Raw genomic sequence first — 25,837 nt, forward strand, 5'->3', positions numbered from 1 at the left:
TGCATCCAAAGCACATTCTTGGGAAAATTTTAGCGTTGCTTTTGGATGTCAAACTCTACCAGAGTTGGGCGATATGACTGATTTTTTTTTTTTAATGGTGAAAGAGAAGAAGAAGGCTGTATTCTATAGTTTGAGCTCAGTGTTGTGAGAGTTTCTCCATGATCCTGGTACTTCCTGACCATTCTCCAGGAATTCTGATACAGAACAGGTTGCAATGAGAAAGGAAGGAAGAAGAAAGAAATTTCAAGATAGCAGCTGATGGGTTTTGCCCGGTTAAAAAATGGGCAGGAGGAGAGTGGGATAATTTTGCTTTGATAACATTTTCAAATGTGTGAGCTACCGGGTAAGAAACCATAACCAACCAATTTTGCACAAGTTGGGAGAGAAGGAAAATTTGCACCCAGTAATGTTAGTCTATAAGTGATGCGGTGAGGAAACAGACATGACTTCCACTATGAAGAGCCGATGCCATGGGATTCTTACTAGTCGTTTAAAATTTTGTTAGCTGTTTTCTATCCGAATGAGTAAAAAATAAGATAGAGATAAATAAATAAAACTGAGATCTGTAGCTGATTAAATATATTTCTGATGGCTCCACTGAATTTTTAACTTTTAAAAAAATTCTGAACAGTTGGATGGGGAGGAAGAACACATTCTCCCCTCTCTCATGTCTCACCGAGGCTGTACTCATGATTCTCTGACTCACTTCCATGTAGAGGAAGAAACGATCACCCAAGAGTGTACTAAACGAGCTCAGATATTAGTAATAGGATGACAGTCTGAACTCTGCTGCTTTTACTTGCAAAGCACGTATCGATCTCAGCCCGCCACAGAAACCACTGATGTATCAGGGCCTGGTTGGAGAAGGCAATCTCAGCTCTGTCTACCTCCTAACTGGCTCCGGTCGAGAGCCCCTGGGGCAGTGGGATTATTTAGAAATGATCTAGGATGCACAGTCCTGCTGCTCTTCTGCGTGTTGCGTTAGATTGTGGAATCACAGCAGACAAATGAGATGTTTATTAACAAAACCTGCAAGAAACAGTCATATTGAAGTCCCTATTTGATTTCCTATGGGAAAATTGCTGGGATCATTAATGATAATGACAATAGAACGTCTTGTGTGTAATATTTCTTTAAAATAAAGGAAAAAGAGGGGCGCGTGGCTGGCTCAGCATGAGACTCCTGATCTCAGGGTAGTGAGTTCAAGCCCCATCTTAGGTGGAGATTACTTTAAAAAATTACATTTTTAGGGGCCCTGGGTGGCTCCGTTGGCTAAGTGTCCAACTCTTGATGTCATCTCAGATCATGATCTCAGGGTTGTGAGATTGAGCCCCACATTGGGCTCAGTGCCCGCCATGAAGCCCACCTAAGATGCTCTCTCTCTCTCTCCCCCTCTCTCTTCCCCTTCTCACCCACCCCTCTAAAAAAAAAGGTAAAATAATTTATATCTTTAAAAATACATAAAATAAAGGAAAAAGAAACAAATAGGACTCAGACAATTTTAGCTACTCTGAAAGAGGTTGTGTAGGCTTCCTTCTTTTTTTTTTTTTTTAAGATTTTATTTAATTATTTGACAGAAAGAGATCACAAGCAGGCAGAGAGGCAGGCAGAGAGAGATGAAGGGAAGCAGGCCCCCTGCTGAGCAGAGAGCGGGACTTGATCCCAGGACCCCGGGATCATGACCTGAGCCGAAGGCAGTGGCTTAACCCACTGAGCCACCCAGACGCCCCTGTAGGCTTCCTTCTTAACATCAAAATGGCAGCCCAGTGTCTGACTTTGTTGGGTCCTCTGCTCCCAGATTATGATAAAAGCTCTATTGGGTCATTCCAAATAACGTCCATTCTAGCCCTTGTGTGCTATCTCATGACTTGGAAGACACCTTCTCCATCTCTCCGGCTTTTCTGCTATTTTCTTTAAGCATAAGCCTTCCCTAGTAGGAAATTCTCAGTCCTATTCTTTTATTTCTTAATTCAACAAAATGTATAAAGATGTATTGAGAGCCCACTATGTGCCAAATACCATGTTATATATCAGAGATTGTGAATGAGACAGAACCAGTCATGCAACATACGAGCGAAGGTAGGAATCAACTCAGGCTAAGTTAACTTAAGCCCTTTGACAGCTCCGCGGTTTCTCCGGCAAAAATGCAAGCTCTCTGGAGCCTTCTGGCCTTGCAGCGGTGGTCTCTCTGGGCTGAGGGACTCTGCTGACATTACCAGACACGCGAACCCCAAGAAGCAGCAGGTGATGAGACATTCCATTTGCAACCCCAGCTCCCCGGGTCATAAGGGCCTTTGAGGGAGATGCGGCTTAATGCAGGTGAAGGTTCTGCCAGAGGCTACTGACTTTTGAGAATGTTCTGATTCCCACACTACGACCCCCTCTTCTGTGCCCTGTGTTCCCTGCACACTCTGTTTAATTGACAGTAAACTACTCCAGTTCCCTGAACACACTATGTCAATTCTCCGACCTTTGCAAATGCTTCTGCTTACCCTTCCTTTGCCAACCTGTTCATCTGCCATAGTCCTGTTATTCACACCATCCCTTAAGGAATGCCGCCTCCCTGATGCCTGCTGGCTTCCCTCCTTCCTTCCCCTTCCTTTCCTTTCCCAGAGTAATCCCTCCCTCTTCCGTCCTGGAGAGGTATTCGGCAGTGGTTTCTAGTGAGTCTCTGAATTCTCATTAATCTGATTTATCTCTTGGCCCTACCACTTAGCAACTGCGATCTTGGACGATTTATTTAACCTTTCTGGGTCTCAGTTTCCTGATCTGTAAAAGGGGGCAATAATCATCTCTATCTCATTGGGTCATTAAACAAGGCAAAGAACTCTAAGGACTTAGAACAGGTTCTGACGCACATGAAGGACATCTGCCATGGATCAGGCCACATCGGGGAGCAGCTCTGTATTTCAAGTTCACTTCACCCCCTCAACTGGCAGCATCTGAAGAGCAAGAACCATGTCTAATTTATCCCTGGGCCCAGCATACAGCGGATGCACAACATGTGGGGTTTCAGCTGAGCCTAATAGTGGTATATAACATGCGAAAGTCACAATTCCTTGCAGTTCAGGGCAATTCAAAGGCAAGGGATTTTGAATGACTCACAGGGTACTAACTGCAACTAGAGGGCCGCCTCCTCCTCCCCCTCCTCCCATGCTCTCTTTAAAATTGCCTTTCCCTTCGTGGCTTAACTTCAGTCATTCAGCAGTTGTCTACCAGGTTCCCACTCCGGGCAAAGCACCGTGTGAGGCGGAGACTTCTTAGTGAACACGAGGCAGTCCTAAGCCTCTGGGAAAGAGACCAGAGGATGAGCCCGTGCAGCCGAGTCCTGCGAGAGTCACACACAGTGAGAGAGCGTACACGTGCTAAGGGAAAACCTAAGGAAATGCAATGGTCTAATTTTTGAAGTTGGAGAAGTGAAATCTGGCTGAAGGTAGGAGCGTGGGGTCTTGGGTAGCTGTCCTCTGTACCCACTGAGTTAATAGCTGCCCGGCAGCTGCCCCAGGCAACGCTTCTCTTCTTACTACTGGCAGACTCGAGGGGGCTCTGGAGAGCCAAACGCTAGGGTCTGGAGGACCCCCAGCTTCCTCTGCAGCGTGACTTCCTAGAGAAGACTCCACCCTAGAAGTGAGTACGGTTGAAGGCAAGCACGAGCTGCCTGAGGCCGTCCTCCTCCAATTCACCCCAATAATTCCTGCTTTATTCAACTGCGTCTCTCCTCGGAAGGATCCAGACTTTTTTTCAAAACACCTGCTAAAATTACACATGCATACATTTTTTTGTTGTTGTTATGGTCAGAAAGACTTTAATTCTCTTCGCATATCACCTGTGCTCTGCACCTCAAACATTCATCTGTTTTCTCATGAGTCAGACGTTTCATGGACACCTACAGGGGCACCGTGACTATTATGACCCCCCCCCCCCACCCAGGGTTGGCCTGTCTTGACATTTTAAATTCTTCGTTTCCTTTCTCGATTATCTTACACTCTGTTTTCCCACACCTGTGGGTTTGTTTATGTAGTGAAGTGATTTGGGGGAAGTGTTAAATACACTGCAGAACGTGAAAGTCAACAGAATCCCTCATCAGAGCTCATAGCAGCTTCTGGCCATCGCTCCAAGGACTCCATTCTGGAACATCCCGTCTGGTTAGCAAGGGTTGCTTTCTTCCCCTGAGTGTCACAGTAGGGCAGTTCTCTTTCATTCACACTTTTTTTTCCTCCCCATGTGAACGACAGCCGTCCCCCCCAACCCACTGTCTGTTACCAACAGAATATAATTCTAGATGTTGAATTTGAGTTTATTGGTGAAGGTTACAAGTTCTGGATGTGAGGCAGAACCGAGTTTGAATTTTCCAAACCAGTAGCGGAGCTGTGTGACTTTGGAGAAGTTACTTAACATCTCTGGACCTAGTTTTCTCATCTGATTTGAGCTGTTGTCAAGATTAAGTGAGATTATGTGTGTGAATAGCTTAACTAAGCATTGTTCTAAATGCTTTGTATGTAGCCACTCATTCGCCTCTCTCGCAAGGTGCCCGTCCCATAGGGAACTTAGGGGTAAATATCATGTCACCCTTTGATACTAAGTTCCTCCAGCCCGTGCCTCCCTTACATGCCATATTGTGTACTCCCCGGGCAACAGAATAAAGGCAGCTTTCTTGCTGTGGCTGGCCTTGAGATGTTACAGCCGCAGACACCAAGCCCTCGAGCCCCTCTGAAGGGGCCTCCGACACGCCCAGCGCGGCTGCTTGGCTGAGAGGGAGCCCGCCGCCCTCTGCACCAGCTGCAAACACATCTCGCATTCTAATCCAACAGAGCTGGCTTTGCTGACATTAAGGACGTGGTGCAATGCACAAGCTCTTTAGTTTCCAAATGAATGAAAATGACACACTGAGAGCGAGGCTGCCCACAGCATCTCGCTGGAAAACAATAATGAGTCACAGGAAACACAGAGACTGAGTAAGCACCAACGAAAGGCCAGTCAGTCCTTCATTAACATCACTTGGGAAAATATGGTCTCACTATGGAACAACCAAAAACATATGGACAGAAATCTCCCCGGCTTTTGAGGACAATCTAATTCCCATCTGGCTTATCAACCGCGTTCCTTTCAAATTAGCTACTCTGAGCGTTGACAGAGGATGCACAGCGGCCACAGGTATAGAAATGTTAAACTGCGGTATGCATCTGTGTCCAGATTGGCATTGCTAATCGACTGTGAAATAACTATTAGATACCATTAATAAGCGAGATTATTGGGGCACCTGGGTGGCTCAGTGGGTTGAGCCTCTGTCCTGGGCTCAGGTCATGATCTCATGGGATTGAGCCCCACATCAGGCTCTCTGCTTGGCAGGGAGCCTGCTTCCCAATGCCCCCCGCCCCCCGCCTGCCTCTCTGCTTACCTGTGATCTCTGTCTGTCAAATAAATAAATAAAATCTTAAAAAAGAAAAAAAAAAAAAAAAAAGAAGCGAGCTTATTATTTACAGCCTAGATGTTGGACCACAAAAATACTCCACTGGTGTTAGAAAGAGATTGTAGCTTCCTCCTGCATGTAAATACCATCAGAGGTCTGGGTAGAAATTAAAAATAAAAAATCTAAGCATATATCAAATATTTAATGTGCTACTCTTTTCTTGATGATGATGATGATGATGATTATCAGGAGCAGCAGCAGGTGGTGCACAAAAATATAACACGAAAGCTTTCCTTCAACCTATTCACTATGTTTCTGGGTGATCATTTACTCAGTATATTAACAATTATCTTTGTGCAACAACAACAACAACAAACATCTCATGGCAATGCTAGTAAATGTTCACAATTTTGAAGTAAAAAAGAATTCACTTGATATGCCACAGGGAAAAAAATTATATCAGTCAAAGGGATGAATCAATATTACTTTCACTTTCTTGGGGGCTTCTCACAGTTTGCCAACAAGGAGATTGGGAGTTGTAAGCGAAAATATCTTGTATTAACTAAACCAGGGGTTTGGTCACCAAAATCAAGCATTCTCAGAAGACACGCCTCATACACAGTTTTGATGTTTGTGGCCCACCAGCCTCTAAAGCTCTTTGCTGGGCTTGAATAACCTTAAGAGCCAGAGCCCCACTCTCACTGCTGAAGCCAAACATTCCAGGCACGGGCCCGCCCAGCCTCCTTTGCAGCTAGAGCACCGGCATGTGATCTGAACTTTGACTAGAGGTACTCATGTCAGACTGCAAACCAGCAGCTAGGGCCCAAGGAAAGAGAGATCTCATAGAGTTCATTCTGCCAAAAATAATAGAGCCAGAAGTTGCATTTTGTTTTCCAGACACACAGCCATTCCAGTGGCCCTTTCTAGCACTGAAATTGGGGTGGTGGGACAAGCTGTGGGGTCTGTACCCATCAACAGAGACATCGCTACCTTCCTGGAACCCTGCCTCGGTGTTATGTTGGGCACGGCGCCTGGCTCTGCGGCCTCCACATCTGGCTTTCAAGCCCAGCTAGAAATTATGTCCGATACCAAATGTTCTCTAATAAATTCTTTCACAGAAGACCAAACTCCTGGCTATTTCATTGTACTTCCTTTTTAAAATCTTGAACACATTCCTCCAGCTGTATCTTGTAGTTTGAGAAGACGCAGCAGCAACACTCTTCTAGATGAAGAGAGAAGAAAACAAAGAAGCACAAGTACCACGAGGCAGCTGGCAGCCTCGGGAACACATCTGCTGTCAGTCTGGGGCGTTCTCACCCTGCATTCCAGAAGGTACCTTCCTGGTGTGTACTGTCATGTGACGAGTCAGCGTTTAACTGTTCCCTCGCACCCGTCCTAGGAGCCCTCACACCCGCACTTCGGCTTCCAACCTCTTTCCCTCCACCCTGAGTGGCCCATCGGAGAGCGCCTGACCGGGAGTCATTCCCATCCACTGAAAAGAGCTTTGAAATCCGAGGTCAGCTTTCTTGTTCCGTTGGACTTTCCCTCCTTTTTTTACCCATTCTCTTTCTCCTTTCTCCTCAGAGCTTGTTCGTCTGCTTCTCTGAAGGGGAGCCTTGACTCGCCTTTCCACCATGTCCTCCTACATCTTAGAACGTGAATGGCAGGAAACTGCCCGTGTAGACTGTCCTTACTGGAGTTTGCCACACTATCCCTCATTAGCGTTACAGAATTTCTTCTTCCTGTACCTTTGAAAGAAGAGAAAAATCTTTTGTAGGAATTATAGCTTTGTGCTATCCGCAGAGAGCTGTGCCCCTGTACGTGGTATCTTAACAAAGTTTTTAGCAAGGAACTTAACAATTCAATTAAAACCGTATCTCCTACCAGGGCGCCTGGGTGGCTCAGTCGGTGAAGCATCTGACTTCAGCTCAGCTCGTGATTTCAGGGTCCTGAGATCAAGTCCCGTGTAGGGCCCTGCGCTCAGCGGGGAGTCTGCTTCTTCCTCTCCCTCTGCCCCTCCTCCTGCACCTGCTGGCTTTGTCTCTCTCTCAAATAAATACGTAAAATATTAAATAAATAAATAAATACCATGTCTCCTACTGAGCAAAAAGGTGAGTGGGGACCTGGGTGATTTAAGATGGTTACAGTTCACACAGAGCTTTCCCAAGCAAACATCTCTGAAACTATAAGCACATCCACTTAACAAAGGAGAAGGTTAGCGTGAGAGAAATTGGCTGACTTGGCCAGAGCACAGAGCTGGTTCAAAGTCGGACCGGATTTCTGAGACTCTGAGACTCCAAACCTCGTTCTCTTCCTCAATGTCGTCATATCTCTCCACTGTCCGTGTCATCTGCAATTCATGCCACATGCCTAGCCCAGAGCCACTTCCAAAGGAACTTGCTCCATCTTGACCCCTGCTGACAGGGCAAGCGCGGGCCATCCCTCTCTGGCTTCTACTGACTGGACAGCAGCAGTCAGCCGACCGCAAAGGAAGCCAGTCTGCAGGCTGGTCAGCAGCCCATAAGGTGGCTTGACACCAGAGTTTTGACTCAGCGGAGGTGACCTGAGTCAACCAGTTCCTAGCTCATTCTCATTCCCTCTAACCAGGAGACCCTAATTGACTCATCCCTTCTGTAGATAGTTGTGAATACTCTTCATGAACAAACTTGTTCAACTTTCTATTTTATCACTTCCACGTAAACATGTCCTAATAGAACAGGGCATCACGTGTTTGGAAGTTCCCAATCTTAATCCCTGATAACTACTTTTGTTTTAGAAATTTTGTGCTGTGGATTCCCTGGCCCACCCAGTCTTGGTCCTCTCGCGTGCATTTGGTCTCTGCTTCATCTGGGTGATGGGCAGCATGCTGAGTTCTTCAGAGACATGATCCTATTTAAGGCTCACAGCAGCCCCACAAGGGAAACAGTATTCATATCTCCATTTTACAGAGGAATAATGCAAAGCACGGGGAGGTGGTAGTGGTTTAGAGCAGGGTCTGCTGGAGGAGAGGAGAGGGCCAAGTAACAGATGTATTTTGAAAATGATACCAACTAGGCCTGACTGCTGAATTAGAGGTGGAAGTAAGGGAGGGGAAGGGTGAGGGGTGATGCCCAAGTAACAGCGAATTATGAAGCCATTTGTCCGGCCTAATGGTCCCCTCTGATTAGATGTTCCAGAAGCCCTTCCAGAAGACAAGTTCACCATGGCTAACACTGAACTTTCTGACTTTTCCGCAAGACCTGCTCCCCTTTTAATATTTTCTTTTTCAAAGAGCGTCACCGTCCCGATTACCGAGTGGGCGGAGGACCTTACAGAAAAGACTACAAATGAGACAAGCCGTTGAAACGACGGTCAGTGTCCTTCTCGGTATTCAAAGTGTCTTCTCCAACTTACTCATACATCTGCTAGATTTCTAGCTGCATCGTTTGACCACAAGCCTTCCAGGGGCAGACACTGTGTCTGTATTTAGAGCTGATACTGCGTGAGTATTTGCCAAAGGCCAGGCTTTATGTTCACCCCATGCAGTTCTCCCAGCAGCCTTACGAGGCAGGGCCGAGGCTGAGAGCCTGGGTTCAAATCCTGATTCTGGCCCATCATTGGGGAGAAATTACTCAGCTTCTGTGTGCCTTGGTTATCACACGGGACTCTGGCAGAATAGAGAAAAGACGGGTCACCCAGGTAGACAAAGAGCAAAGGAGGCTTTCTAGGATGAAATGAATTGCTGTGCGGAATCTTTGTTCACAAAGTATTAGGGGAAAGCTGTTGCCGGCGGAGAGAGCACTGTGCATGGAGGCCTGGGAACAAACCACACCTCGGAACCTTCCGTGACTGCCAAGGCCATTTACCCAGAGCGAGGATGGGCGACAAACTCAAGTACCTACAAGAGCCAGGCGGGTGTGGCAGTAAGAGAAGCGGGCCAGGGCTAAGACACAGGGAAGACATGCGGTCCGGGGCAACCTGGAGAGCAAGGGACCGTCTACCGGGGCCAGCCTCTGCTCCCTCTGCAAGGTCCTCACTCTCTCCCTCAACCCACACAGCTCATCTCGCCTCGGGCCTCCTGCACTTGCTATGGGCTCCATCTGGAATGTTCTCCACACGGGCTGGCTCTCCGCACGAGCTGCATCTTTCAGCTCAGATGCAGTTGAAAAGAAGGTTTCCCTTATCACAGCCCTCAGCCACCGCAGACCTGCTTCTACTCCACTCTGATTTCTCCAGAGCACTGACTAGTATGTGAAATTATTTTGTTCACTTATCTGTGCCTTTCCTCTCCTTGTGTAGTTGTATGTTTTTAAATCTAAGCTCTGTTGGAGCAGGAAAATTTCCAGCACCCACAACCAGGGCTGACATAGGAAGAGCCCCCAGAAGAGCCATTTATTCGTTTTTGAATCAACAAAGGTGCTTTTATCGTGCACCTACTCGATGCCGGGTACGATGCACTACAGAGACGGATTTGACCATCGTCCGAACTTGGGTAGTACTCAACGCCACAAGACTGGGTGAGAAAACCCAGGGCATGTGTGTGGAGCCGAAATCTACTGGGTCAGAGAGGAATTCTTTGTAGGAGTGGACAGAAAATGTAGGAGGGAAGCAAGTATCATAGAAACCAAGGGAAAACAGAGCTCGTGATATAAATTACACTCAATTAGATAATCGGCTTCTGCCTAATTATGATGAGCGACAGATACTTGGGATAACTAAGGCTTCTTTCCTTCCTTTGTCTCATTTTTGTGCCCATTTGGAAACTTCTGAAGAAAGCCTCATCTACATATCTACCTTCTGTCTGGGTTTCTAGCATATATCTCTATAGTGAGATCATGTCTGTTCCTCTTTTACCTTATTCAAGTAAACTTTCCAGAGTTTTTGTCTTCAGATAAACAAATTTCCACTTAGACATGTATGTATGCAATCTAGAAATAGAGATCTATATCTCTATGTAGAGATATCTCTGGTGTCTTATCGTTCTATATCTGCATCTGTATCTGTATCTGTATCTATCTCAGGTGATTATAAGTGCTTAAAAAAAAAAAAAAGGCAGGGTCAGGGGATGGAGAGTGACCAGAGCATATATGTAGAGGGGCTTCGTGTGAGGAGCCCTCCCCCCGACAGTGTGCTAAGAGATAGCTTCTCCAATGAGGTGACATTTGAGCAGAAATCCAAAGGACATTAAAGAGCAAGACTTGTGGATATTTGGGGAAGAGTGTTCGGGGGAGGGGGAGGTAGCCAGAAGAGCCAGAAGGCCACTGTGGCAGGTGGAGAATGGGCAGGGGAGAGTGGGAAGAGACAAGGGGTTGCAGGGTACAGAAGGGACGGAAGGAAGCGGCAGCAGCCTTCAGCTCAAGAATTCTCCAAGTCTGCTTTAGGAAGTAGGGGGACATCACAGCAGCGCCCAGAACACAACAGGTGCCCAAGAAGCACTTGTTCAATGAATGAATCCCTAAGGCAGACAGAGAGTTATTTTGAGATCTCCATCCTGGGTATCACAGCTCTTTGAATGAGCCCTAATTCAGGCAAGTTTAACATTTGATTATATTTAATCTAGTGTTTTCTCTGGATTTCTTTTTTTCAAATGTGTGTCTTATCTTTCCTTTAAAATTTTGGTTTATTTAGTATATGGGCCATGTCTTTTTTTTTTTTTTTTTTTTAATGATCCAAAGTCCAGTGCTAGAACTCAACACACAGCATATTTGATTTAATTAAATCAAGAAAGCTAGTTGAATATAGACATAGAATAAAAAATTTTCAATTGTAAGTGTTATCTCTGAGTGATAGGATAAGAGATTATTTGTATTTTTGAAACCTTACATTTTTACGTGTCCTAAGAACTTTCTACCATGAACACGTATTCTTTTGATTATTTAAAATAATACATTAGAATATTACAAGGGACTAGATGTCAAAGCCAGTGAAAACCACTTCCATTAACCCTTGTTCAAGATTCATGAAGCTGAAGTACTTGACCCTCAATTTCGTTGGCCAACTACATATATATAAAGGAGCCTTGGAAAAAGCCAGCCCTTGCTTTTGTATATAAAGAACCGACCACCAAGACAATACAAGTTACTGTATGGACCCGATCTTACAGAACTCTAAAATCTCTTACAAACATATTTTAGCAAAGTAAACACGGAAAGTGGGGACAATACATTTCATCAGGACAAGACTTTGTCCTTGCCAAAGTTTACTGAATGGTTTAAGTGCCTCGTGCAGCTATCCAGAGTAAAATACATGCCTGAGTTCCTCTAGCAAGTTCTCCATTAAAAAAGAGACTGCAAAAGACAGATAGTGCTCACTTTTAAAAACAGATGCTTGTAAAGATGACCCCGAAGGCCTAGCCCTTCTTAGTAAACCAGGATTCTGTGACTAAAACTCAAAATCAAGAGAAACATTTCAGGGAAATAGTGATGTTGTTTCAAATAAGGTAATTTTTTTTTTTAAGATTTTACTTATTTATTTGAGAGAGAGCGTGCACGAGCAGGGGGAAGGAGCAGAAGGAGAAGGAGAAGCAGACTCCCCAATGAGCAGGGAACCCATTGGGACCCTGAGATCATGAACTGAGCTGAAGACAGATGCTTAACCAACTGAGCTACCATAAGGTAAATATTTTGACCCAAATGAAGGGCCATGAGACACGGGAGTCAGTAAGTGGCCGATCTCTGTGCCAAGGTCTGGCCTGACTCCACCTCTGCCGACACAGTTTAAATCTGTGCGCTCTGGCCGGACCACAGGCTGGGTAAGACAGAAGACAGACAGTTTCTCTACGGTCAGAACTCACCTCCACCAAAGTCCTGATGGCAATCTGTGACCTACCAAAATCAGTGAAAGCCATCAGATAGCTGCTTTATGGTTCTCTCTTATAGCCTCGGTCCTAGCCCTGAGGCACTCTCTTAGGGGACCTGTGATGTGCTTAAGGTTCTCCGTGTAGCTGGACCCTTCATTTCTGGCTCCCGGGTGCTCTTGGACTGAAGATCCCTGGGATGTCTACATTTAGACAGAAGTAGCTGGCAGTGGAAATTTCCCCTGGACTTCCACTCTGAAGGTTAGAAGTAAATACCTAGAACATGTGGGCTGGCCCTTTACCCTGCATCCCTCTGCCCTTAGCCACGAGGCTCACTTACCTGTCCCCTCTCCTAGATGCTGAAGCCAGCCTAGACCCTGGATCAAGGTGCCTTTCCCACCCCAATCGCCCAACTCCCGCGGTGCGGTGACTCAGCAGCAAATGTGCTGTGCTGAGAATCCTGTCCTTCAGACAAACTGCAGCCCTAATTACGGGGCTTGGCCTTCACCTTTATTGTTATGCACTTAGTTGTTTGTTTGGGGCAACTGTCTTGCTTTAATTTGTTTGTGCATGGTTGTTTTTCTTTTTTCCTTCTTTTTTCCCTTTATTTTTATTATTGTTATTTTAAACCCAGCCCCTACCTTGTTCTGCTCCTTGCCTTGTCCTTCTAAGCATTTTTCTAACTCCCCACTCCTTCGGAGATCTGAACTCTGCCTGGCCCATGCTTTCAGAGACTGGAGGCCTGAACCTGGTTCCCCTGGCCAAGTCCTTACTGCCTTCTAACAGATCAGTGCGTTACAGGCAGCCACAGGCTGGAGAGGCATGGACTGCCATGGTTCCCAGGATGTAGCCAACCCCAGTGCTTGCTACATGCTGGGAACCGAGCAACTGCGGGTGCCCCAGGGATCAGGGCAGAGCTCCGATAGAGCGCTGACATTCTGACGTGGGAAAAGACGATAAAACAAAGAAACCTAATTATCAGTGATGGGTGTTATCAGCCCCGTGCCTCCTGCTGACTTTCTGGGAGGCCAGCAGCCTACTTGAACCTGTCCTGTGTCTGCTCCTGAGAACTTCCCGGTACACTCCCTCTAGGTAAAGCAGTCCCATCAGAAATCCTCATAGAATCGGAGCTTGGAGACTTTGGCGAGGAAGTTGTAAAAACACTGACTAATCCCAACTGCCGTTGGCTGGGAATCCTTTAGCAGTTTGGGGACCGCTCCTTCCACGTGACCGTAGGTATCTTTCCCTTGCCTGGGAAGCCCCAGAATTGCACATGTGCAACTCACGGGACTCCCGCAACTTCCTCTTCCTTGTGGCCGTGGTACCATTTCCAAAAATAGTATCTGCTTATGTATCGTATCAAATAGGAAGGGGTGGATAGTCGCACACGTCACCAATAACCGTGGACGTTAAAAATGTGTTTTTGAATAAATAATTCAAGCACCCAATTTAAAAGTTGAAAAGCTGGGGCGCCTGGCTGGCTCAGGCAGTAGATCGTATGATTCTTGATCTCAGGGTTGCGGGTTCAAGCCCCACATCTGGTGTCGAGCTTGCTTACAAAGAAAATCTTTAAAAAATAAATAAATAAATACAATTCAAAAGCTGTAAATGGCTATGGAACAAAAAGGGACCCTCTTTTGCACTCTTCCTTTCTGATAATCGTCCAGTCCACCTGCCCAGGACATTGAGCATTACCAGTATGTTGTGTGTCCTTCCAGAGATAATACAGGCACAGTTAAGCCCAGGCAGAGATCTTCTTCGTCTTTCACACAGCTGGTAGCATACTAGATTCACTGGTGTCTACCTGACTGCTTTCAAAACAACCCCATAAACATAAAGCCACTTCACTCTCTTTAATAGGTGAATGACATTCTAATGTATGCAGATATTGCAATTTCTGTAGTTTCCTATTAGGAGATATTTAGGCTTATTCCTTCTTTTTTTTTTTTTTTTGCTTTTGCTTTTGCGAATAATGCTGCAATTAATATTCTCCTGATAGTACCTTTTCACATAGGATGCCCTCTAACCTGAAAATTCCATAATTCCCTCTCCAGCTAGCTCAGTGATGTGCATTTGTAATTCTGTATACTGATTCCCTTTTAAAACAACAGATGCTTGATGCTTGCAGAGGTGATGAGGATGTTTTTGGTGCACTTGAAATTCCATGTTAAAACAAAAAAAAACTTTTACACTTCTGAGTGAGGTGAGCTGCTGGGAAACATATGGCCCTTGCCAAAATAGCCAAGCAACACCTTAGGAACATTTTTTAAAATTCAACACTAAGTGTTCATCATTCTCAAAATTCCTGTGTTGACCCAATGTAGTAAATGAGGGCAGCCACGCTGTCTGTCTCAGGTAGAAAACCAAGCGCATGACCGTATGACACAGCAGATTGAAAACCTCGCCGTTCTGCTCTCTGGTGGCCTCCGACAAATGCTAAGGGGAAAGAGAGTCGTGCTGCTAATATGGAATCTTGTGGTAACTCATCAAAAGGAAGCAGTCCTGGGATTGGCCAAGAGCACATATCTCGTGTCCCCTGGTTTCCTTTCCCTGTGAACTCAGCGTTAAAAAGCAGCTCTAAGCCGTGGCTGAAGGACATGGGCAAGAATGTGTTGTATCCCTCTGTGTCTGTCTCACGCAGGTCATGGGCTTAGGAAATGGTTGTGTAGGGTCCTGCTCTTCAGAAAACTTGACATTTCCTAGATGGTTGGAATTAACCAAGACTCCTCCGGAAGACATAAAAGACACTGAATGAAAAATCACAGTAGTCCTCGGGCTCCAGGTATGAAGCTCAGTGACTGAAGAAAATCCAGTGCTGGCCAAAGAGCACGCGATGAAGCCCACAGAAGGGGCACTTGACTTTGTCTCAACTAAGGTAAGTGCTTTGGGAGAAATGGCGGAGGCAGGGGAAATAGTTCTCTCTCGTCCTCAAGTGTGTCCTCTGGGTACACACATTTTCAATGAGGAAACACACAAGGACGGCGCTACGAGAGCTCTGGATAGAAGAGAAGCCGTTGCCATGGGGTGTGCCATTTCTGAATCTGAGGGTGACTTATGTGTCATCACTTTTGAGGTGTCCGGAGGTCTTCGAGAAGGTGGGCGGCCATTGGAAGGTGCCGGCTGAGGCAGCCAGGTGGGATGCGATGGCCGTCCGAAACTCTGGTCTTTTTGAGGTCCCAATGTGAATGTAGGTGTGGAGCAGTCTACCTGGGAGCTATAGATTAAGAAGAAGTGCTGCTCTGGCAATCATTCTCTCCCCTCTCCCCCCACCCCCTATCCCCTCACACCCCCCCTCCCCTGCCCCCAGCCCCTAATCTGTTCTTTCCAAAGCATTTGCTTTGAACTAGTGAGGCTGTCCCAGGGCTTTGCTTACTATGAAGCCACAACCACTCAAATTCTTTAATTATGTGCATTTCAGAGTCACACTTCAAGGTCCAGCCTTGATTTTATAACTAAAATACAGATCAGCCGTCTCTCCAGAATTGGTCACAGCCAATGTGCTGTATTTGCCCAATGCCTATTTTGAAGTTTTCTTGTCAGACATTCAGCCTTTGTTCCTCAGTTTCACCACCTGCAAAATGCAAAGTGGGAGCAGATGAAAATGGTCTCAAAGTTTTCTCTCATCAGTCTTGCGTTCTCTGAACTCCTTGGAATTTCTTTCCTATTTATTCTCTTTTCCTTTTAAGTAAATATAACTTGGAGTCAAGAAAAGATGATTTCCCTACTGCTGGTTTTTCTCAGAGTTGTAGAAGCGTTTTATTTTTGTGAGATTTTCTTTCAATTCTGGTTTATGTAACCACACTTGGTTATTATAATAGTGAGCATTTAAAGTTTTCATACCCTCTCAATAACATAAAAGTCTTGGGGCACCTGGGTGGCTCAGTGGGTTAAGCCTCTGCCTTCAGCCCAGGTCATGATCCCAGGATCCTGGGATCAAGCCCCGAGTTGGGCTCTCTGCTCAGCAGGGAGCCTGCTTCCTTTCTTCTCTCTGCCTGCCTCTCTGCCTGCTTGTGATCTGTCTGTCAAATAAATAAATAAAATCTTAAAAAAAAAAAAAAACATAAAAAGTCTCATTTACCCAACTCTTTGTCTTTTCTAGATAATACTATCAAACATTTCCACATGAATATCCCACTGTTACCACAAAAACATGCCTAAAACCAAACTATTCTAAACATTTGTTCAAAAAAGTAGTTCCTCTAGCCCTAAACTTCCCCTTTTTTTCCAGTCAGCATTACTATAGGTTTCATATTCACACTTGCAAAGTTATTTTGGACTTTTCCCCTTTCTTAAGTCCATCTTCGTCAAGTGTATGCAATCACTCGGTGCTTTTCAGGTCATTATGTCTCACTAAATTGTCCCCTCCTTTCCTCCCTCGCGATTTACTTCAGTAGTTCACGCCTGTTCTGCCATATTGGACGTCAGACTCGTTTCCCTGTTCCAGTCCTTCCCCTTGCAAAACCATCCAGTAACCATCACAATACTTATTTTCCTAAAGTAGGATGTTCTCCATGTCACCCTGTATTCAAAACCCTTCACAATTCCCCACTGTTTACCTGCCACGCTGAGCTCACTCTCCCGATCTCTCTCAGTCTTTGTGTCTCTGTCTGTCTCTCCCCATTTGCAGGTCTCTCTGTGATTTGGTCCTACTTGTCCCTCATCCCCCTATTTTCCACATTTTCCTGGCACTCCGTCTTTATTTATGCTGTTCCATTGATATGACCTTCCCCATCTTCTCTGTCAAAATACTACTCCTCTTCATTATCCAGCTTCATTTTTTTGTTCTTTTGAAGCCACGGTCATCTGTGCCGTCTTCCCCACCACTTCAACTTAAGGCAACTCTTCTGTCCTCTGAAACTTCATTGCCTTTAATATCCATGGCACATATTTAACTCTCCTCAGTTCTCTTGTCTTCTTAGTTTTCTTTGAACTTTTGTATGTTTTTCTCTCCCCAACTACACAGTAAGGTAACTAAGGGCAGTTATGGGACCGTGTTCACATAATGGGTCCTGATGCTAGAGCGAGACGGTGTTCTCATCCTTGTACTGTTACTTACTGGCTGTAATCTTGGTCTGCATTTTCTCATCTGTGAAATGGAAATAGTGATAGTTATTCAATTCTTCACAGGGGTTCTGTGGGCATTAGATGAAAGAGCACATGCCAAGTGCTTAGAATGGTAAGCATTCACAAAATGTTGGCAATTACAATAATTATTCATGTCTCCTAGCTCCAAAGTATCTAATCTAGTGGCTTGCTCTGTAACCACACTTAATCAATACCGAATGGGATTCGGTTGAGTCAACGAGGGAACTAAGGTAGGCTGTGTGGGTGATCTAGTGTGGACTAGGGGAACTCCTGGCATCACTAAAATCACGCCACAGATGCTGTCACTTATTGTCACCCAGCCAGACTCTTTTTAGGTTCCTGCCACTCCCTACTACTGCTCAAGAGACTTTCTGAGGGTTTGGCTCAGTGAACAAGGGATGATTTCCCAGAGCATCCCTCCCTTCCTGCCAATCGAAACTGACCTAGCTGCAGAGGGCAGGTTGCCAGACATAATAAAGGTCTTAAAGGTGATACCGGAAGAGTGGACCAGAGAGCTCTCATGGCCCCCAAGGAAACCTACCGGGCTGCTAGTTCACTTAACAGGGCCCAAGACTGGCCTGCTGAAGTGGGAAGCAGGCTCAGCGAATGCACCCCTTCGTCTTGAAGCATGAGAATACCCATAGGCACCAGCAGCAGGACGCTCACAGCCTGGAACCTCTCATCAATAGCAAAAGCGCTGCAAATGCTGGCCAAAGAAGTGGAGACATCTGTGCAGCTCAACTGAGCCATAAAGGCAGACTTCTTCTTCTTCTTTTTTTTTTTAATTTTTTTAGACAGCTGGAAATGATAAAGCTTTAGCCACAGTAAGTATTATGGATCTCACTACCATTAAGTAACCTATGCAAATTCAACAGATCCAGGCTTGACCCATATATGTGCTATTGAAAACAATTCAGAGGCAAGAAATAATTTTATTAGTGAAAAGTGCCATCGAAGGCATGAACTCTGGTGCAGTGAGACAAGTATGTACATTGGATGCACACAGACCTCTATTCTTCATATTCGAACTGTGTCATTTCAGCAAATTTTTCTAACCTCAATTTGCTGAGGGATAAAGGGGATTATAACACCTAACTCACATGGCTGTGGTGACACACAAATGAGATAATGCATTTGAAGCAGGCTACCTAGTCTGTGGCACATGCTAGGGGCACAAGCCACCTAAATTCCCTTCCCTTTCACTCCACGAGCAGATGCAGCCTGCCCAAGGCTAGGGGCGAGACACCTGGTGAGAAGTCCACAGGCAGGTGAATACGATTATTTGAGCATTACTGAGATGTTGACCTAAATGGTACCAGGTGTTGGACAATTGACAGAAGGAAGAAAAAAGGGGCTCTCCTCTCTCCGTGCTTTTCACACTTGCAACTCAGTGCAGAGGGCTGTCTCCTCCCAACCTCTAGGAAAGAGATCTGGATTTATCCTGGGCTTAACCTCGATTTTGACATGTTGCCATTTCCAATAAGGCCAGTTTTTTTGCCGAAAGAAGTCATCCTTCTCCTGGGTGAAATCCCAAGAGCTCCATTCGTGTAAGTTGCCTTGTTGGTCTTGCTAATGCGGGTGTGGTTTTTTCCTCACTACAGAATGTGGATAACGAGCAAACAGGCGCGGGAAACTCGCCCTAAGTAGGCACCTTCTCGGTTCCCTAGACTGGGGGGCGGGGGGATGGTCCGCCGTTCTTGCTGGGAGGACGAGGTGTTGCAGAGCTAAGAGGCGCCCCCCTGAACGAGGCTGGGGGAGCCGGGATCGGCGGCCGGGGACCCCCCCCCCCCACACCCGCCACCCGGCCGGGCCGGGCCGGGGAAGAGGTGCGAGGGGAGGAGGCGCGGGAGTCGCGGCGGAGCCCGACAGGTTCCAGCGGCTCCCCTCACCCCTCTCCACGCCTCCCGGGTTTTCCCCTTGGCTCGGGGTTTCCTGTTTCAGTTCTCGGTGATCTCCAGCAGCAGGTGCTGGTTTGCCAACCTCGGCTCCAGAGGAGGCGAAGGAGGAGAAGGGAAAGAGGGAAGGGGAGGAGGAAGCGGCGCAGCGGCTGCGGCTGCGGGCGGGCGGGCGGCCGAGGAGCGAGGCGGCAGGCGGGAGAGCCGGGTTCGCTGTCGCCCGCGGAGCAGCGGCGCGGGCGGCGGGCGAGCCGAAGCCGCGGCGGGCGGGCGGGCAGGCATGGGGGAGCCTCCCGCTCGCCCCGCGCCCTAGCGGCGGCCGCGGCGGCCCAGGGCGGAGGCGAGAGGCGGCCGCCCGCCGCAGGGCCCCGGGGCCGCCCCGGCTTCCAGGGCATGTCGTGATGGCCGCTCAGAGGAGACCGCAAGTAGGTTGAGCAACAATCCCGTGTGCGCGCGCGGCCGGGGCGCGAGTTGTGCAAGCCGGGGGAGGGGGCGCCGGGGCCGCGGCCCGCAGGGAGGGAGGGCGCGCGGGCGGGCGCGGCGCCGCGCGGGGAGGGCCGGGCTGGCCGCTGTCGCCGCGGCCGCTCGCCGCTTCCTCGCGGGGTCGGCCATGCCGGGTAGCGGCCCCCAGGTTGGTCCCTCGGGCGGCGGAGGCTGGGAGGGAGGTTGGCCGCGGCCGCGGAGCGGGGTGGGGGGGGCGCCCTGAGGGAGCCCCGGGAGGAGGGGGAGGGTGGCGGGACCGGGAGGCCGCGCCCGAGCGCCGGGCGGAGAGGCCGGCGGACCGGAGCGGCGGCGCAGGGCGAGCTCCAGGCCCCGGGCGGGTCGCCCCCCCCTCCCCCGGAGGTCGAAGGAGCGGGGGAGGGGGGTGGCGAGCGCCCGCGGCTCCCGGGGCTCGGGTGGGGCCGAGCGGAGAGCCCGGCTCGCCGTGGCCGCGGGCCGAGCCGTCCTCGCCGGGCTCTCGGGCTAGGGGAGGCCGGCGACCCGGGCCCCGCGGCCTAGGGCAGCGGTCCACTCCCGCCCGCCCCGGGGCACGGCCGCCGAAGATGGAGGCGAGCCCGGGCGCTCCGCACCGAAACGGACCCCCAGCGCTGCTCCTGCGGCTCCGGACGCCGCGCGCTCGCGGGGTGAGGCGTCCTCCCGCACCTGGGATCCGGCCCCAGCCATGAGCCCTTCATTCCGACCCCCGCGGAAAGCGCTCCGGCGGCCGGTCCCTCCCGCGCCCCTCACCCCGCAGCCTCGCGCGCTCTCCCGGTTCCACCTCGCGTTCGTGGTAGCTGGGCTCCTGCTTGCCATGGCCAACCCCCCGCGCGGACGTGCTCGGGATCGAACTTGGAGAAGCGACCCCCGCTCTCCTTCCCCAAACTGTCTGCCCCTTCACCCCTTAAAGCCCTTCGGAAACAGCCTTCGCTTCCAAGTGCTGATCACTCCGACTGGGAGGCTTGCCATTTGGGTAACCGTTAACAATACTGGTCTGTGCTCTGTGTTTGGTGATAAAGAGATGAAATACGAATCCCGATTTAGGGAAAGTTTTCCTATTGGTTGCAAGACTGTGTTGGAGTATCCCCAGGCCGGTGAGGCGCTTATTGATTTAGATTTTTTTTTTTTTTTTAAACCATCTTCGAATAGTTACAGAGACGCTTGGAGCTGGCATATTTAGAAATTTGGTAAAGTTCATCAATTCTTTACTCGTTTCCTTGTTTAGTTTTTCTAGAGCGTATCATAAACGGAGAGCAGTGGCTGTGTCTCAAACACTTTGGGGGCTTTTCCAGGAACCACAAGAAGTCAGCAATAGAGCGTACTACATATATGTATATAATTAATCTGGGTGTGTATGTGTGTGTGTGTCTGTGGGTGTGTGTGTATTTAATCTGTTTAGGTTGTAGAAGGTATGACTCCCATTTATTTAATCATATGTAAATGAATTTTAGCAGCAGTTTCTTTAATTGATGTCATCCAGTGTTTTGCTTATATAAACATAGCTTCACCAAATGTTTGTAAAATTACTTTACCATCTTACGTCCATTCACGTGTTTTCTTCCGATTTGGCATTCTTATTTTAAGTTACCCAAACCTGTCTATTTGAAGGTACCCTTAAATATCAGAATGATCTAGTAACCCTGTATCTATAATTCAAGATGGTTGAGTATTTTTAGTTTAAGGATGGGTTTTACTTTCAAAGTAGTTTAAATTCTACCTCAAGCCTCTATTTGGTCATCACCTGAAGCACTCAAACGTTACAAGCAAAGTAAAATGAACTTTTTAACAACACAACAGAAAGGCCAGTATTTTTTAAACAGCATTTGATCATGAACGTCTAATGAAGCTAGTTTTATTATAAAGGAAAATATTGGAGAATAGGAAACAGAAACTTGGAATGTTTGTTTGCTGATGGGAGTTTTTATTAGTCACTTCCTTTTACTACATACTTGTTTTAATTACAAGACTAATAAAAACATCCTATTTTCTGTCACTGGTTTCCCTAGAGCTATTTTCATGGATCACATTTGCCAAATTGGACCTTAGGTGCTTCATGGAAATTCTGTTTTTAAATTATTTTCCTCATTCTACAACGGGATTACCTTGTTTTCATTCTAGCAGACTGGATGATTTTTTACTTTAATTTTAATTACTGTAACAGATATAAAAGTGTTGCCATCATTTCATAACTCTTAGTACCATTTCTGTGCCCTTTTATATCCTTTTATACTCTTTTTGGGCTTTTCATTGTTTCTGTAGATAAATTTGGAAGAATTTTCTCATGCTGATTTGATAGCAGTTTTAAAGAAACGAATATAAGATAAGTAGGAAACCTTTTTTTATCTTTTTAGTTAGAATGGGGGATTGTAAAGTAATCTCCTGTTGCTGCTCACTTGACACTGGTACACTTTTATTCCCTCAGCAGATAATTTAGTATTGATCTAGGTGCTGCATAAGGCTCCTGACCTCTAAAAGAAGAGGGATTATGAACAGATAGAACATAATGCTAGTTGAAATATACTAAGTGGGACAAGCAAAGAATAAGAAATGCGGGGACTATAGTAGGGAAGGCTGCATGCCAGGTCTGAAAGGTAAGATGCAAGCCAGTAGAGCTGGAGAGGAGTCATTTCCAAGTGAATAATGCTGTGAGTCAAGAAAAGCAGGGAGTGGGTGGGCCACTGTGTCTGGAACATTAAGTAGGTGATAGGAGTAGTGAGGGATTGAAGTGGCAAAGATGGTTTCAGGATATAGTTTTTTTGGAAGGAGACATATTAAGTGAGAAGGTCAGGGCATCACCAACATGGATTAAATCAGGTTTCCAAATCCAAACTGAAGTAAAACCAAGTTAAAAATACCGAGATTCTGGGGTCTGATCTCAAATCTGCCAAATGCTGAGAAAACAAAAACAGATATTTGTGTTTTTAAGCACTAGCAGTCCCGATGGGCCTACAACCTAGAAAATCTCATGACTTCACAAAGCTTGGATTTTAAGATTCATCAAAAAACATGTTACAATTATTGCTGCTGTTTCACTAGTGGCAGTTAAGAGAAGTGAATTGAGAATATGGTTTTGTACACTTTCATCCCAGAATATGTCTCTAGGAGCTCGAAAAAGAAAACTTTATAGGATACTTGAGCTATTTCAATGAGATAGCATGTGAAAAGTACACCCTGTCTGGCACATAGTAATTTTGATACTTAATGGCGTAAAGATGATTTTCAAATCTGTAATGTGGAGGTTATCAGTTCCCTGTCTTTGCTTCAGTTTTTGTAGCTGACACAGTGATAGCTATTCTGTGCTGGACACGGAGCTCCCAGGCACCATGCTTATGCACTGCTTTTATTACCCTCGTTCTGTAGATGAGGAAGCCCAGACACAAGAGTTGAAGTAACTTTAAGTTCCACATCTAGAAAGTTGCAGAAGGAAGTTTGAACCTATGCTGTCTGACTTTAAAAACCATGCTCTAACCCCTTGGGCAGGTCTGATGCCCTGTGATTCAGTTTTTACTCTATTCCTTGAAAAGCGTGTCCTTGTGTGTACGCATATTGACACACATGGTTTGAAAATTAAGAGACGGGGGCATCTGGGTGGCTCAGTGGGTTAAAGCCTCTGCCTTTGGCTCAGGTCATGATTCCAGGCCAGGGTCCTGGGATCGAGCCCCGCATCGGGCTCTCTGCTCAGTAGGGAGCCTGCTTCCCTCTCTCTCTCTGCCTGCCTCTCTGTCTACTTGTGATCTCTGTCAAATAAACAAATAAAATCTTTAAAAAAAAAAAATTAAGAGACGCATGATAATTAGCATGATGGGTCTGGAAGATAAGAGAGGTCTGTTAACCTTTTCTCTATAAAGTACTCCAGTGACAGGACAACATGAAATCCTGTCTGGCCAAATTGTTTGAAGGCAAGGACCTTGTCTTTCCAGCAGGTTGCTTAGGACCTTAAAAGATCAGCCCAAAGGCAGTTTTGGTCTGGTATGGCATATGTTAAACAGCAATGTAGTTCCACCAAAGAGAGCATTTTTTTGGGGGGTGGGGAGGATGGAAACCTCAAAGGTTTTTTTATGAGTAGTGGTTTCAAGTGGTTTTTCCAGCACTTCTCTCTGATTGTAGTAATGTAATGTACTTAACTGTGGAGAACTTAGAAAACGAAGAGAAATGTGAACAATTTTTAAAATCCCTGTAACCCCAAGATAACTAACAACATTTTGATGGGTTTCCCTCTTTGATTTTTCTATACATTGGCAAAGGATTATTTCACTTGGCTTGCAATAGAAGATAATCCCCCGTAAAGGATAGTTTACATGGTTCTATGTCCCAACACTCATAGGAATTCTTAATGCTCCGTGACCTAGCCCACAAGCACATGTCTGAAAATAAAAAGTGTTCCGCCTTTAAGGTAATTATCAAATCCCTGAGGGTGGATAGGGGAAAAGTAGAAAATCCCAAGGTTGTCCTGTTCGCTTGGAACATTTTCTCCTATTCCGCTTTACCTTTTGCCTGGCCCACATCCCATAGTGGAGGCCTCAGCTCAGGCCTCACTTAGTTTACTCTTGTACTTTTAAGATTTGTAACAGTAGATAACGTTTAATTGTGCCAGTCATTGTTCTGGGGGCCACACATGAATTAATGCGTGTGATGCCTACAATTAGATCTTGTACAATTAGAATGTTACTGTTTATAGAGCCTTGTATCCCCCCTTTCTATCCCAAATTAGCATAAGCTAAGGATTTTCTCATGATATTAAAAATATTTCAGGGTGTGACATGTGGGTGGCTCAGTTGGTGGAGTATCCAATTTTTTCAGTTCAGATCATGATCTCACAGTCCTGAGATCAAGCCCTGGGTCCGGGTCTGCGCTTCACGGGGAGCCTGCTTGAGGAGTCTCTCCCTCTGCCCCTCCCCCTGCTCGTGTCCTCTCGCTCTCAAATCTTTGAAATGTTTTTTCCTCTATTTTTAATTTTTTTTTAACATTTTCTTCCTGAGAACGTGTCACTTTATTTAATCATTATTCTATTTCAGTTAGACATCTGGGTCCCCCCCCAATATTTTAACATTTTAATACATTAGTTGAATATCCCAGTAAGAAAAAAAAATTGTTTTCTGCATCTGTGTTCTTAGGATTCATGGATGTCATGATCAAAGAGAATAAGCTTTAAGGTTTTTGATGGCCAAAAAGCCTTCCAGAAAAGCTGCCTAGATATGTACACTTATTAGCAAAGAGCAGGAGCTAATTTCATCCCACTTTGAATGTACTGTTGACTTTTTAAATTTCTGACAGTTTGTTAGCTGAATATTAATACCTAATTTTAATGCTCACTTTTTTTTTCTACTTATAATTTAAATTGTTAAAGTAGTTCAAGTTGATTTGATTTAAAAAAAAAAAAAAAAGCAAACAGAAAATGAAAGCCACTTGCAATCTCCTTACCCAGAAATAACTAATGTGAATATTTGGACAAATACTTTCCTATTTTTATTTCCCATAGGTATACTTCACAGAATTTTTACTTGGGTTTTTAAGTAAAATCACAAGTGTTTCATAGTCTCCCAGCTTCAGGCAAAATTATTTGCTTACTCCCTTCTGTTTTCAAAGTACAATATATTTCCTCCCTAAGCCTTGACTATATGGTGGTGGTGAACTGTTTTCTTCTTTATTTTCTATCTTCTGTGTCTCTGCTCTCCATCTGTAAAACAGAAGATACTGCCTAGAGCATAGATTTGTCATAACAATTTACTGATAATACAAAATGTTGGTAAGAGTACCTTTATTATGCCTAGGATTTTTTTTTTTTTTAATCTTGTTTTAAGCTTCCTGAAGGCAGGGAATTGATGGTCTATATTGTTGTATCCCAAATCTTGTACAACACTTGGCACATAGTAGACACTTCATGAATGTGTTTCTAGTACTTAAAATGAACCTGCTGATATGGGTAGGATGAACAAAGCCTGTAGATGGCTAAGAGATAGTTACAGCAATTAATTCTGAGCAAATAACACAATTGGTACCCAAACTTTAAAAAGATTACCTAGAATGTATGATGTGATTTCTTTTTTTTTTTTTTTTAAGATTTTATTTATTTATTTTGACAGAGCGAGAGGGGGAGAGAGCACAAGCAGGGGGAATGGGAGTGGGAGAAGGAGAAGCAGGCTCCCCTCTGAGCCGGGAGTCCAATGCAGGGCTCGATCCAAGACCCCAGGATTG

General features: G+C 46.1%; 1 protein-coding gene across 4 annotated transcripts in view; it reads left to right on the plus strand.

Moving 5' to 3' along the window:
* The first annotated feature begins 14,780 nt into the window (after nt 1–14,780).
* The window catches only part of ZC3H12C (zinc finger CCCH-type containing 12C), a 74,463-nt gene continuing 63,406 nt past the window's right edge, over nt 14,781–25,837 (plus strand). The window contains exon 1 of one of the 4 annotated variants that reach the window (XM_082682492.1): nt 14,781–15,060. In XM_082682492.1, the coding sequence (XP_082538618.1) occupies nt 15,019–15,060 (42 nt within the window). In that variant the 5' untranslated portion in view covers nt 14,781–15,018. Of the gene's footprint in view, nt 15,061–19,203; nt 19,591–19,680; nt 19,797–19,976; nt 20,290–25,837 lie in introns of those variants that run through there. The other 3 variants (XM_082682493.1, XM_082682494.1, XM_082682491.1) reach the window with 3 other exon arrangements.

The sequence above is a fragment of the Mustela nivalis genome (assembly GCF_964662115.1).
Source record: "Mustela nivalis genome assembly, chromosome: 9".
Lineage (NCBI taxonomy): Eukaryota > Metazoa > Chordata > Mammalia > Carnivora > Mustelidae > Mustela > Mustela nivalis.